Source organism: Enhydra lutris, unplaced genomic scaffold (assembly GCF_002288905.1).
Source record: "Enhydra lutris kenyoni isolate GAN:26980312 unplaced genomic scaffold, ASM228890v2 scaffoldscaffold84, whole genome shotgun sequence".
NCBI classification, from domain to species: domain Eukaryota; kingdom Metazoa; phylum Chordata; class Mammalia; order Carnivora; family Mustelidae; genus Enhydra; species Enhydra lutris.
The window spans coordinates 2,515,697-2,531,077 of NW_019154168.1; the positions used below are offsets into that span (position 1 = coordinate 2,515,697).

The following is a 15,381-nucleotide window of genomic DNA, read 5'->3' on the forward strand; positions in this document are numbered from 1 at the left end:
ATATTAACTTTAAATGAAAGCAAAAATATTTCAGACAAATTCAGAAAAATGAATATACAAGTGAAATTAACTCTGCTTGTTGTGGAAACACAGGTGAGAGTAGTAACAGGCCAGGAACAGCATAAAAAATACCAGGAAAGTTTTACTCAGAATTCATTTACCTAATAATATTGAACGCCAAAATCAAACATAAGAGGGTCATGAGAGAGACCTGCATTACTCCACTTAAGCAATTAGAGTCTGCAAGTAGTATAGAGATAAATTACTCATTTGGACTCCCACACAACTGTTTGCTCATACAGTAAATATGAAAGAACAGCATTGCATTTCAGGTTGTCTTACATGGATCTATCTAGACTGTGGAGGACTAGAAGGCAAGGACAATTAGAAAGGGCCCTATTAAAGTGTGTTACTTTGTTTCAAAGATACAGCAGATATTTAATATTTTTTGACAGTGAAATTATTTCAAAATAGTCAATCTTATCTAAAAACCATTCAAATCAATATGCATAAAAACAAAAAACAAAGCCTACAGAGTTTAGTTTGTCTTGATTCATGATAAAAATAGTCCTGGTTATACCAATTGTCCTATGAATCAGGTCAAAATGATTCAACTAATGAATGCTTAGCTACTTGGATGCTAGGCCTAGTATTTATAGTAAATTTACCATAGTGTCCTTACACAGGAAATAATTTATCATAAACTGCCTAGCAGTTTAAAATAAGATTACTTACTCTACTAGTGTAAATACACTAACAAAGTCCTGCTATTCCACTTCAAAAATAAAGATCCCCACCTAATAAAGTTTAAATAAATCTTTAGGTTATAAGAGGGTATCAAACTGTGTCTCAAAACAATTTAAGAACAATATAAATCCATTTACTGTAACCTTGCGGCACACACTTACTAACATTATTTTGTAGTTGTAGCTCCATGAGTGCTTTTCACCCATTTGCATCAGAGAATTAGAAGAACAGGAGAGGCCCAGCCCTTCCTTTTACAGATTGAAAGAAGGACCTGAAAGCAATTTCAAGGTTAAACACAGGGGTGTGTGTGTGTGTGAGAGAGAGAGAGAGAGAGACAGACAGATTTGAACTTCATTCCCCTCACCTTTAACACTCATGCCTTATTATATTCAGTATTTACGTGCAAAAGTGATAAAGAAGACAAGTTGTGCATTCTTAATTGCCCATTACGGATCAGTCGACAGTGAATATTAATACAAGCAACATTTCGTTTTGCGCAATACCTAACAGGGTTTAAAGAAAGAAAAAAATCAAAGGCAACAAATTAAAATCTGACAAAAGAATTTCTGCATAAAGAAAAACTGAATTGGCTAAATAGGAATTTATCTTACTGTGAATTTCAGTGATAGCAATAAAAAGAACTCTCGGATTAAATTTTGTCTCTAAAATCATCATCATTAGAAATCACTTTAAACATGCTTTCCAGGCACATCTTTCTTTTCTGTATTCACGTCTGGCTTGATTATTCATCTGTTCATTTTTGTAATTTAACTTATTCAGTTTATATTCACTTGAAATGACTTTTCAGAAAAGTAAAACCCGAGAAACCAGAGAGAGCAGCACACATGTGTAGCAAAGTTGGAGAGGTAGAGGACTGAGGTTCGGGTGGGGGCGGACCGAGGCTGGGAAAAGTACGGAGAAAACGGAGATTTCTCTAATCCCCGCCCCGCTGCATCCAGTACCCGAAGCCTAACCAGGGACCCCAGCATGGGCGCTGGGCCGCGCGTGCTCCGGGGCCAACTCCATCCCCAGCTCGGCGGGGAGGGGGCGCTGCGGGTACCGCCACGGGTCGTCCAGGCCCGCGCCGGGCTGCGATTGGACGCGCCGCCGCCAGACACCGGCCAGCAGCACAAACACGCTTGGAAGAGGAGGGGGGCGGTCTAGCGAGCCCGGGGCTTAGCCTTTTTTACGTCTCCCGCCGCCTCACCCCCCCCCGCACTCCATGCCGGGTCTCTTTCTCCAGCTCGCCTCGACTGGCTGGCACGGCGGGAGAACTGGCGCAAACCTCGCCGCCGCAAGCCTCGCGCGGGTTCCAGCCCCAGCCTCTCCGCCTTCCCCGGCGCCCTCCACTCCTGCCATGGGGCTAACTTGCGGCTCCTAAGAGTTGCAGTTTCTGAGCGGCGCACTCTCCCGCCCATTTCCCCGCGGGCGGGCGATGGCTTAGGGCGCCCGAGGGGCCAGCCTAGAGGTAACGGGAAGGGGAAAGGGACGGCTGAGTGGGGAGTAAGAGGCCAAACAATGAGTTTCCACAAGGAGGACGGAGTGAGCAGCCTGTGCCAGAAGGCGCTGCACATCGTCACCGAGCTGTGCTTCGCGGGCCAGGTGGAGTGGGAGAAGTGCTCGGGCATCTTCCCCCGGGACAGGGGCAGCCAGGGCGGAAGCAGCACAGGTAACCGGGGAGGGCTCCTCTCGCTTCCGCGCGCCCAGCCGGGACCCCGCGCGGCGCCAGGCGTCTGTGGGATGCCGCGCCTTCCTACCTTGCTCCTTCTTCCGCGCAGCTCCTGGAGACTTCGAGCGTGGGCTGTTCGGGTTTGGCGTCCTCGTCTCCACCTGCCCGGCTTCTTCCACTTCCCTAGTCTGCTCGTTGCCCGCCGCGCCGTCCCTACTTGCTCCCCGGCTCCCGCACCTCCACTCCGCCGCTCTCCCACGCCTGCGGGCTCCCTTCGGGGTGGCGAGGCGAGCGCGGGCGGCTGCGCCCAGCCGGCTTACCCAGCGCTGCCCGCGGTAGCCGCTCGCCCGCGGGACTAGCGCTGCGCTCTCTCATCTCGCCGGTCGCGGGTCGCGAGCTTGGGTAAGGGGCCGGACCCGAGAATCCCAGCTTGGAAGTGAAGAACCGCCTTGCAAATGGGGCTGCCTTGGATTCCGGGAGCGGAAAGGTTCCCAGGAGGGGTAACTAGGGGCTGCAACCTGTCGAGCTTTTGACAGTGTCCAAGTCCCTTTATTAAGTATGATTTTGTAGGGCTTTTTGAACGTTGGCAAAACAGCAGGGCTTATTGATCCCATTTTTTTCAGGCGGCAACTAAGGCTCTGGTCACAGATAAAGCGGAAGGTCAAAAAAAATTTATAAATCCTTCCCGCACACATGCCCTCATACACACCCAAACACACGGGCATTCTCCCTCTCCGTTCAGGAAACTTGTAAAAAAAAAAGAAAAAGAAAATGGGGTGGGATGGAGAAGGACATCGACCGTCAGAAATCTGCAGGTGGAAAGTAGCCTCAGGCGACAGGTTTTTCTCGGGGAGTGGGGGGAACCGTGTCAGAACTACTGTTTGGTCACGTTTGGGTAGGGTTTTAACCACCTGCGCAATGTTTGGTTTGTGCAGCCTGTTGTGCTGTTCACACGAATGAGAGGGACTCCAGAGTTGCGGGCTGCGTGATTTCAAGAGTCCCTTGCGAGGGTCACTTGTTGCTTTGGGAGACAAACACTGGTTTCAGGATTTTTGGCATCCGGCTGGAAGATTGCCATTCCTAATGTGGGTCTCGTTTCCCTCTCTTTGCTCTCCTGTCATTGTTCTCTCCCGGCGGGGCTTCGTGGGTTGAGGGTAGCCAGGGCAACAAGTAAGAGCTGGACCGCTCGACGCGAGTGGAGCACAACTACTGAAAGCCTGGGAAGGCGGTCAGGAGGACGCTGTTAGCGACTCTCTCCTGCCCACCACCATCGCTGAAGAAAAGGGAAAGGAAATGGAGTGTGTTGGGGGGGGGGGGTGGATAGATGTGGTTTATTTACATACCATTTCGTAAACGGAGTATCTTTGGTGTTTTCATATTTTCTGGTCATGGCCCCAGAAACCAAGGGAAGCTTCTTTCTGTCTGCAGAGATTCTGCTACTTGGAGCAGAATGATACATATAATTGGTGCTGTCCACATGCTGGAAACTTAGACATTTTGCAAATATACAAACACAAGTCTTTATCTCTTGTTCAGTGGGTGTCAATTCATAGGAATGTATGAAAAAACTATTAGTGGAAGGGACTGGTGAATACTGTGTATATGCGCGTCCTGCGTTTGGTTGCTAAGGATGAGATAAACCCTCAAAATAGTGTGACCTTAGAAGTCCTCTGTGGTGCTATTGGATAAAGTCTTCTGAACTGTCTTTAGCAATATACATGCTAAAGATAAGACTCAGAGGAGGGGGTAGTGGAAGAAATTAGAGTATTTAAACTTAAAGACCTATAATTTGGTCATTTAACAGTTGATGCTGTGATCCAACTGTGATCACACACCAAGTAGTGGTTTCCTGGGTCTCAGAGTGTCTGGTAATGAGGACAATTTGTGAAGGTTGGAAACCAATTACTAGCTTATAAATCTTTCTAAGTACACAACCATATAAACTTAAGGTATAACACAGTATACGAATTGCAGAAAGGATTTGGGCTTGTTCTAAGCAATACAGGAAGTAGTTGTAGTCCTCATTCCTGTTGGAATTTTTGGACGCTTGGATAGAAAAAAGTGTGGAAAAACTAGCCTAAAACAATTACATGGATATTTTTCTCCTGTTCAGTGAAATATATATACTATCCAAATGGGGTATTTGATTTAATATATGAATATATTTTGAGTGGCTACCACTAAAGAAGACATTCTATTAGGTTGTATATTAGATATAAAGATGTCTAAGATTACTTTACATATTCTATTTGTAAATCTATGGAACAGTCAAAAATAGAATACTTTAACCCACAAATCAACTCCCAACACCAATCGATAATGGTGAAATGGATTCAGCTATTATTTACTGAATCTTTGTATTAATTAGCCGCTCAGCTTCGCATTGTTCATTTTCTTATAACTTATGAACATGTGCCCTTTATTATAAGTCCCTAAATAAAAACACTTCTTATAGGTGATCCTTCTACTCACTGTTTGTTTAATGGGAAACACATTATTGGTAGGAGGACATTGACATTGAATGGTACAGTGGTTATTTACTTTACATGTTAATCAGCACTGCCCATATGGTGTCAGTTATTCAAAGGTTGCTGTGACAATTGCAAGCTTCCAGATTGAGTGTATTTTTAGATTCCTGCACATAGGAGTAGAAGGAGAGAAATTCCAGTAATCCCAATTAAAGCCATTCTACATTAAAGAACTAATAAATCAGGTATATAAATAAGATATGCTCCTACTGGTTTTTCAGATGCCAATAAAAACATCCTTTTTAGTATAACAGCAGTAGCAGAAGCAGCAGCAATGTTACTGGCATTAAGGATCTACCAATCAAATAGACCAATGCCAGGTTTTCATACAAATTTATGAAGATGTAGATTGAATCTGCCAACACTAGTTAGTATACTTTCTTGGAATAGTTTGTTAGAGACATTATTGATGTCAACATTACCCCTTCACTAGAAAGTTGATCACGTGCAGTTTTTAGAAAATCAAATTTTTGCCCTCTTTTTACCACTGATACTCCCCTCTCCCCATGGACATGTCACCCACTAAGTTCATCTCCATGTACAACATGATTTAATACTTGAATGCTTAGGGAAAATACAAAACAATATAGCCACCTAAAATGTTATTTTTCAGATATACTGTAAATAAGATACATAATAGTTTTTGAACTGCATTTGGGTTCATTGCTGGTCAGTCTTTAACTGCTACTCCATATCCAAATGTTTATGAGGTTTTAGGAAACTATGTTGCTTAAAAGGCAGACCTCATAAATCATAAATAATCAAACCCAGTGAAGCACTCAGTCACATCCTAATTGTATAGACCTATTTTAAATAAACATTTAATTCATCATTGTTTTAACTTTGCATTTTTAACTTTCAATTTGGGACTAAAAATTCTAAAAAAAAAAAGTTTAAACAAATTTTTCTAAATTCATACATGTGTTCCTCAATTTTTTAGATGTGGAGATAAGGAGGTCTATCGAAGAATTTCCTTAAAGTTACTTGACTAATAGAAGAGATGGCTAAGTAAAATTTTAAAAGTATATCATGATTGTCCTCTGAGATTAAAGCATTTTAAGTCTATGATAAGGACTTAAAATGAATAATGGTGTTTCATAGGTTTTCTCTACAGATACAAAGCAGATGACTACTCAATTCATAATTCTTGTATCACTACACCACTGAGTTTTGTACATTCTAATGGTTGTATAAAGAGTTACAATTTAGAAATATAGAGGAAATTTTTCCTTAAGACTAATAGGTCTGAGAAAGAGTAATTGAACCATAATGAATTCAGATAGGCCAATATGAAGAAGAATGTGTGAGAGGATTTTTTCCTTCTTCACAGTCATTCCAGTGAAAAACGGCCACCTTCTATTTCTAGTCTTTTTTACATGATCATCAATACATATTGTGCTTGGTCTCATTTGCTCCAAAGGGAAATAAACAACTACCTTCAAAGGCCAAGTCAGTCTCAGCAAACATCTATTTTTGTTAATTCTGAGATACCAATATTTTGGCAATACTGACTGGACCTTTTTTTGCTTTAATCTTTTTTTTTTCTTGAAACAAATTAAGATCTGTATTTTCTCTTTATATGAGCTGTAGATCTCTGAAATATGGTTCTTACAAGGTCTATATACAAGGTCTATAGCTGCCCATTTCATTCAAGTCTCTTTTCTTTAAAAGTTAATCATCATTGTTACTTTGTTTTATGCAAAAAACAAATGGAATGCACTTGCATTCACTTATAAGATTTCATTTTTACGAAATGCTGGTAGAAGATAAACATTATCACAAATGTTATCATTATCACTTTCTGTGACTTCCAACATTGATGCTTTTGCTTTAGCACATACTCAGAATAAATTATGACACACTTACTTCCTGGCTATTAGTGATTGTAACAAGCCATTGATACTAAGATATATTCTAATTTCAGAAAATGAAAATCTTTTAAAATGTGCATTTTACAATCAATTAAGTATAGTATTAACATAAAGTTGTTTATGTTTACTGAAATTCAAGAAAAACGCAAAAGTCAATACAGTTAAATGGAAATTAAAGAAACACTGTTGCAAGGATGATATGTTGATTATGTATTGGATTGATAGATGAAAGAGACTGCTAGTTGTTTCCTAGTATTCATTTTCCTCTTTCATTTCACAGTATCAGAATCCTTTATTTTTAGTTAGGTATGTGACAGCATTAAAATAAATTTAAATTTTTTTAAATTTAAGATGACAACTTTTCTGAGCTTTCTTTTTGGTTTGGTGCAACCACGTGACTAAATCCAACCATCAGGGGGTGCCTGGGTACCTTAGTCAGTTAAATGTCTGCTTTCAGCTCAGGTCATGATCCTGGGGTCCTGGGATGGAGCCCTGCATCAGGCTCCTTGCTCAGCAGGGAGCCTGCTTCTCCCTCTGCCTGCCACTCCCCCTGCTTGCTCTCTCTCTTTCTCTGACAAATAAATAAATAAAATCTTTAAAAATCAATCAGTCAGTCAATCAGTCTGACCACCAGCAGGTTAGCAGCAATGATATGTACTACCTCCAGGCTGTGCCCTTAAAATAAAAGTACATACTCTCACCTTCCCTTTCCCTTGTTATTCTGCCACTCAACTGCCTGGAATGTAGACATGGTTAACTTGCCTTCTTGGACTTTAAGGAAAAGGCAAAAACCTTTGAATAGCAAAACAAATTGAAGAAACCAGGATTCTAGACACCTTGAAGCTGATGTGTATGCCCTGGCCTGCTTATGTTGGGACAATTAATCACACAGTTAATTACACTGAGAAATAAACTTCTCCCTTGTGTAAGTCATTGTTAATTTGGCCCCTTGTTACAAAAATCAGAATTATGCCCTGTTATAACACTAGAGCTGATCCTTGAACAACATAGGATTCAACTTTGCAGATCCACTTATATGTGGATTTTTTAATAGTACAGTAAGTACTCTAAATGTATTTTCTTTTTATGATTTACGTAATAACACTATTTTCTCTAGATTACTTTATTGTAAAAAGATAGTATTTAATACATATACAAATATGTGTTAACCAAGTGGTTATGTTATTGGCAAGGCTTCTGGTCAGCAGTAGGCTATTAATAGTTAAGTTTTGGGGACACTTGGGTGACTCAGTCAATTAGGTGTCTGAATTTTGATCTCAGCTCAGATCATGATCTCAGGATCCTAGGATTGAGCTGCATGTAGGGCTCCACACTCAGCAGGGAGTCTGCTAATGTCTCTCCATCTGCCCCTCTCCCCACTTGTGTTCTGTCTCTTGCATATAAATAAATAAAATCTGTTTAAAAAATTAAAAATGAAATATAAATAAAGTTAAACTTTTAGGGAGCCAAAAGTTATATGGAGATTTTCAACTCAGGGTAGTGCCCCAGTCCCCTCTTTATTTAAGGGTCAACTGTAATACCATTATGAAGAGGATAAATAGGTTAACTTTAAAGATAATTCCAAATTTTTATCCTAGACCCAGTTTTCCTCAACCTTTTTTTTTTAAGATTTTATTTATTTATTTGACAGAGATCACAAGTAGGCAGAGAAGCAGGCATAGAAAGAGGAGGAAGCAGGCTCCCTGCCGAGCTGAGAGCCTGACACGGGGCTCGATACCAGGACCCTGGGATCGTGACCCAAGCCGAGGGCAGAGGCTTTAACCCACTGAACCACCCAGGCGCCCCTCCTCAACTTTTTTTGAATAAGAGTTGCAAATTTGAGTTTTATTCCCCCTCTTTATGGAATGATGCCATAAATGTGGTCTGTGTTCTAGCAGTAATGGGAAGCAACCAAATGAAGAAAGAAAAGGTTTAGAACACCAATGAACTAAATTGTAACTTTTTAAAAAATATTTTATTTATTTGACAGACGGAGATCACAAGTAGGCAGAGAGAGAGGGGGAAGCAGGCTCCCTGCTGAGCAGAGAGCCCGAAGCAGGACTCAATCCTAGGACCCTGAGATCATGACCTGAGCTGAAGGCAGAAGCTTAACCCATTGAGCCACTCAGGGACCCCTAAATTATAATTTTTTGATTAATTATAGGAAATCATATATTTGTACATTTTGAAAACCAAAGAACTAGAATTTTAAAATTTTTAAAAATGATACAGAACAGATAAGAATATCAAGGCAGTAGTGATGGAAATTGAGAGCATGCCAACTGCTCTATGCTTTTCTGTGTGATCTTTTCTGTCTGCATAGGTAGTAGGCAATTAGATCTAACATATTTTACAGGCCTCAGAGAATTCAAATGCTATGGTCTAGATATAAAGACTATATAGTAAAGTTCTGCTTTACTAAGTTTCTGAAGAATCACATTTTTTGGCTTATTCTGTTTTCTGATGAGAGTTGTCTTAGTTTTTTAGAAGTGGGTCACTTTATTTTGAGATATTAAGACACAATAAGAGAGTAAGATCTCTATAGCAAAAGTGAGTCAGAGATATCCAGTCAGAAAGATAAGTAAATAGATAGTGGTAAAGCAATGGTTATGCATATATACGTAATCAAACCAGAGTTTGAGCAATTTTAAACCTGATTATCTTGGTACCTAATCTAATATCTGTATAATTCATTAACTCTTAGTCTTACCAAGATATAATACGATGAACGTCATATAATGGATTCTTTTTAACTATCCAGAGACATTGTAAATTTGAGATAGATCCTACTCATCAAGTTTGCCATTGCAAGGAATAACTTCAGAGGCTCTGCCCCGAAGGCAATCCATTTATATTCATCACTCTGGCCTCCCAGTGTTGACCCCTTTTCTCCAGTGATCTTTTCTCTACCTAACCTCCCCAGTCCCCAACCAAAAGTTCCTATGCTTTCACCTTTTCTCATTTGGAAACTCCAGCCCATTCACCTTTTCTACTTCTCTGAATTCTCTGCCAATAAATATGGCACCATACTTAATGTTGCATCATTTCGTCATCTCAGTCATTTTTTTCTTTTGAAGTATATTGGTTCAAAAGAACCCTCAATTCTGAACAGAAATTTGAGTTTCTCCTGTTCTCTACAATTCTTATTTTAAAACTTTCCCAGTGTGTTCAAATATTCCAAACGATTCCCCCAAATATCACTAAATAACTGGCAGTTGACCCTAACTTCTACTTTGGAGAGAAGATACTACTTATAAGGAATTCACTTGACTTTCTGCCCAAAGACCTATAAACTTACGTGATTCCAGAACCATCTACTTTTTCTTGCAAAGGAAAAAATGAGGCAGTCCTTTCACCCTCGCTTCAGACCCCATCCATCCATTGTCTCCTGTTTTGGGACTTCACCATTAATTATGCATTCTGCTTAACTTTCTGTGTACTCTTGTCTGATTCCTTCCCCTAATTTTTAAAACATGCTTGAATACTACACATCCTGATAAAACATCTTCATCAACTCCATGTGCTGTTCTAGTTATTCCTTTCTCTCGCCTCCTTTCCTTCATCCGGTTTCCTGAAGGAATTATCTACTCTTACAGAATCCACTTCATCATTCCTATCATTTATTTAACCATATTAAACTGGTTATACAGCCTCTGCTTCACTAACTTCATTGAATTCATCAAAGACCTACTTGTTAATGTTAGTAGTTACTTATTCTAATTGAACTTACTTTAACTTTTTTATATGGTTGATCACTTCTTAAAATATTTTTCTCCAAACTCTGTGAAAACACATTGACCTGATTTTCCCCCCATACTTCTCTACTATTTTTTAATCTCCTATGCACATAGATTCTTTGTTCCTTTAAGTTCTTTTTCTTTAAATATTGATGTACTCAGTTTTCTATAGAATTTCTGTCTTCTTTCGTGGATCCAGATTCCACTATTTTAAAAAGTCCCTTAATTTTATCTTTAGTTGCAGTCATCCATGACCAATAGCTTCCTTAAAATTTCTACTTCCTGATCACAAGTACTTCAAACTCAGTATGACCAAAGCTGAAAGTCATGGTCTTCCTGACTTTGTCATTCTATTTGTCTCCCGCTAACTCACATTCTTGTCCTTCAGTCTTCACACTCCTTAACTAGAGTTTTAAACTTCCAATGATTTCCTGAATCTGCTCTTTTCCCCTTTCCAGCAAACCTCATTCAGAACCACTATAATCCCTTTGTGGATGACTACTATCATAATCTGTTAGCTAGTTTTGCCTCTTCTAGTCTCATTTCCACTCTGATCTTCTCCCTAGCCAGAGTGTTACTTCTGAAATGTGTATCTGACCTTTTCAGTATCCTGACTGAAGGTCAAGACTGAAGTTACTGATTTTCTTTGAACTAAGTCTAGACTCATAACGTTTTTCATGCCGTGGTTAATTATTGACTTGTAATCATAAAAAAATCATTTAAAATATTTTGATGACTTTATAAATTCTTCCAGATCCTCCATTAATATTTTTAAATTCAGATATTTTTTTATTTTGCTAAGCACATTTTGTTGAAAAAAAATATCATAAAGACCTAAGGATTAAACAGTTGGTTTGGGTTTTTAATACTTATAATTTAATTACTTACAATTATAATAGCAATGTAAAAATGTAATGTAATGTAATGTAAAAATATATAAAATATATATATATAAAATACAATAAGCTTACTTTTATAACTTTAGTTTTATTTTTTCAGGATAAAATTGAAATTATCCCAACTTTTCTCACTCTTTGCTGTTGAGAACAAATACCTTTTCCCCTTTGCTCTGTTTTTGGATGAAAGGAGCTATAAGATAGGAATAATCCTGGAATGTTGGCCAACCCCCATCTCTGAGAAATGCCATTTCTCCCTGTCTCTCCCTTCTTTGAGGTGTAAGCTTCATATCCTCAGGAAACAAATATTCTCTACTCCTCCATGTAGTAAATTTTACAAGGTCCAGTCCTCATGGGGAATACCTTTGGTGGTCCAGCCAGGCTTGTGACTATATGGACAAGTGTAATTAAATTCAAGGTAGTATATTAGTGAGTCCACTTTCTGCTACACCTAAGCTGATAGCTGCTAGTATTTATTTGCTACCTGTTTGAACACTGTGTCTGCCTCTCAGCTGTTCTGAGCACATATGGGTAGAAAAATGGGATATTATTTGTTAGCTTCCTGAAACATTAGCATTTACTTAGAAATAATGGTGTTCATTTTAAACAAATTCACTCCTTTCAGTACCAGATATCATTAGATGAGTCTCTCCTCTTCTTACTAATTTGTGAAATCACCATTCAATCTGCACCCCATCTATAACTATGCCTCTTTTTCCCTCAGTACTCTTGTTTAAAGAAAAGTAAATAGTTGATAGCAACCCATCACTGTACTTACTATGCAAATTACAATGCTAACTATTTTATATACATTTACTTAAACCTGACAACACCCTATGAAATAAATATAAATACCCCTTTTTTTTCTGAGCCTCTTAAAACCTAACCAACCTGCCCAAAGTCACAGTGGTGGAGTTGACATTTGAACCCAGATCTATAAACTATATTGTAAGCTATATTATAGGCTATATTGTACTATCTTCCTAGTATAAGGATTTCTGAATATTCCCTCCAAATCACTCAATTTTTTTCATCCAGCCACCTTGTAATCCACAGATATTTGAGTTCCTTGTCAGATAACTCCCAAAATATGTATGCAGTAACTCCATAAACACTTTTGACCATGTAATAAATACCAGACACTAAAACAGTGAGTACATTCGGTTTCTGCTCTGAAGATCAAGGAATGAGAGTATATGTAGGACGGGAACATCTGGAAAAACATAATAAGTACAGATTCATAATGTCTTATCCACAATTATGAAACCTCAAAATGCTGAAAACCAAAAAATTATTCTGTAAATTTTAGCACTTTGGCATCAACACCTTACCTGAATTGGCATTAAGCTACTTATAATCTTCAGTGATCCCACTCAGCGTGACTAATTCATACATTTCATTACAGATATATTGATGTGTTTGGTTACTGGATGTTATCCCAGATAATGTGTACCATGTTGCCTTTCTAATGTCCAAAAGAAAATAATAATTTTTGAAAAACATCATGTCCCAGAGATGGGGTAAAGGATTAAAAGACAATCAAGTTATTATAATAGCAGTGTTACAGTGTTCAAAGCTCTTAGGAATGGCAGAGGCAGAGAGGGTCAAGAAAGAGGAACTATTGGATCTGATTGTTGAATACAAATTTGCCAGGCAGCCAAAGAGGAGAAGAAAATGCAGTTACATGGAGCTACATGAAACAGCCTGAACAAAATCACAAGACAATAATATGTGGTCAGGGGAAGGGGATTAGGTGGGAAGGTGGCAAAAGAATAAAGCTGATCAATACCAAGTGGTCAAATCCCAGAAATGCTATGGAATGCCTTACAAAGTTTGGATTTGTCCCAGATGGTTAAAAAGTGACCTGGAAGGATGTTAGGCCAAGACAGGTAAGGCAACCATATGTCTCAAATGCCAGGACAGGATTGGGTTCTTCCTGCTATCCTGGCATGACTGGTAGCACAGCTTTTCACTTTCACAAGTAACTAGTGTGGATGAAATAGTTTATGGTCCCCTAAAAGGTAGAACCAGATACTGATTTTATTTTTTTATTTTTTAAAGATTTTATTTATTTATTTGACACAGAGAGAGAGATCACAAGCAGGCTGAGAGAGAGGCAGGCAGAGAGAGAGGGGGAAGCAGGCTCCCTGTTGAACAGAGAGCCCAATGTGGGGCTTGATTCCAGGACCCTGAGACCATGACCTGAACTGAAGGCAGAGGCTCAACCCTCTGAGCCACCCAGGCGCCCCCAGACACTGATTTTAGAAAGAAAATTGTCATCAGTAGGGAAAATGGAATTAAGGTCAGAGATTTCCACAGCACTTTTTCCTAGGATGAGAACAACCTTGTGAATGCCAAAGCCCATCACTTGGGAATGGTGGCATAAATGAATGCCATCAAATTTTTGTGGGTAGAGCATAAGTTCTCTAATAACCATAAGTAAGAAGGGAGGCATTTTCAGTTGTGAACTGAAAACTACTTGCATCCTTGCCCTACCCACATTGTCCTGCAGTTTCCTTGTTTCTTGGCTTTTGGCTCCAACTGGGTAGAAATGAGCAGATTGAGCAGTTAAAATAGCCATAAAAATATAATATAAATGGAGCCAAATATACATAAAGATTATGAAACCATAATTATAGTATTTACTCCTCCATTTAAAGCCATAGTTAATCATCAGGAAGCATATTTTATATATTTTTTCTTTTTTTCCTCAAGTCCTAGGACTAATGAACAATTAAAAAGTAAAAATAAGGTAAACTACAAAATGTAAAGTATGATCACCCATTCCTCATCAATGGAATATAAATGGGAAAGATATTCAATGGTTGCTTTAATAAGCAACTGGAAAAATGAGGTAAAATATTAATATCTATGTATAATAGCGTGTCAAATTAATTTTTATTCTTATAATTAAGTAGAATTAAAAACTTGGAATTATTTCAATTTCTGAATAGGTTTCCATTAGCTACAAATTAAGAGTTTAAGCACAACCATTTTATCTTACTAATCAGGAAAATGTAAATTAAAGCAAGGTATCATTTCCCGATCGTATTGGTGAAAATTAAAGTACATCAGCATTTTTTGAGACTGTAGGAACTGGTAAACTCATAAAATGTTTTTGTTATAGTTACTCTGGAGTTCTTTTGGAAATATCTAGTAACATTAAATACGTGCATAACCTATGACTTTACAATTCTATTTTTAGATACTGACCTTAGAAAGATATTCACAATTACAAGAAGTAAGGTGCAAGGATGCTCATTGTAGGTAACTGTTGTAACAGCAAAACACCGGACATAATCTAAGTAGCTGTCATGAGGAAGTAGTATGGAATAATGTGAGATGATGTTAAACCTCAAGGATCATTGCATTTTAAAAAAAAATTGGAGAAATATATAGCAAGCTATTTATGTTTTTTAAAAAGTATATTAAACAATTCTATGTTTTTGTGAGTTTTTTTTTTTTTAAAGAAACACCTTAGTGCTTGGGCTGGACAGATACACACCAAATGGGATCAAAGGTTGCTTCTAGAGAGGAGTGGGAAATCCTGAATTTGCAGTAGTAGTTAAAGGAAATTAGATTTGTTCTTTATTAGTTTGCTAAGTCTTTCGTAACAAGGTACCTAGACTGGTGGCTTAAACAACAGAAATTTATTTCTCCACGGTTGTGGAAACCAGAAGTCTGAGATCAAGGTGTCAGGAGGGTTGATTTTTTTATCTGAGGGCTGTTCCCTTTGGCCTGTACGCAGCCACCTTCTCCGTGTCTTCACGTCGTCTTTCTCCCTGAGTATCTTTGTCCTCATCTCCTCTTCTTATAAGGACACCAGTCACTGGAATAGGGCCTATTCACAGGACCTCATTTTGCCTCAGTTACTAATCTAAAGGTTCTATTTCCAAATGCAGTCACATTCTGAGGCCCTAGGATATTAGGACT

The 15,381-nt window shown here is 38.7% G+C and overlaps 1 protein-coding gene across 1 annotated transcript in view; it reads left to right on the plus strand.

Annotated features, from left to right (window-relative positions):
* Positions 1 to 2,265: 2,265 nt before the first annotated feature.
* LOC111161355 (synaptotagmin 10) overlaps positions 2,266 to 15,381 on the plus strand; it is a 60,374-nt gene continuing 47,258 nt past the window's right edge. Inside the window, exon 1 of the mRNA XM_022524956.1 lies at positions 2,266 to 2,416. Within this exon, the coding sequence (XP_022380664.1) occupies positions 2,266 to 2,416 (151 nt within the window). The remainder of the gene's footprint in view (positions 2,417 to 15,381) is intronic.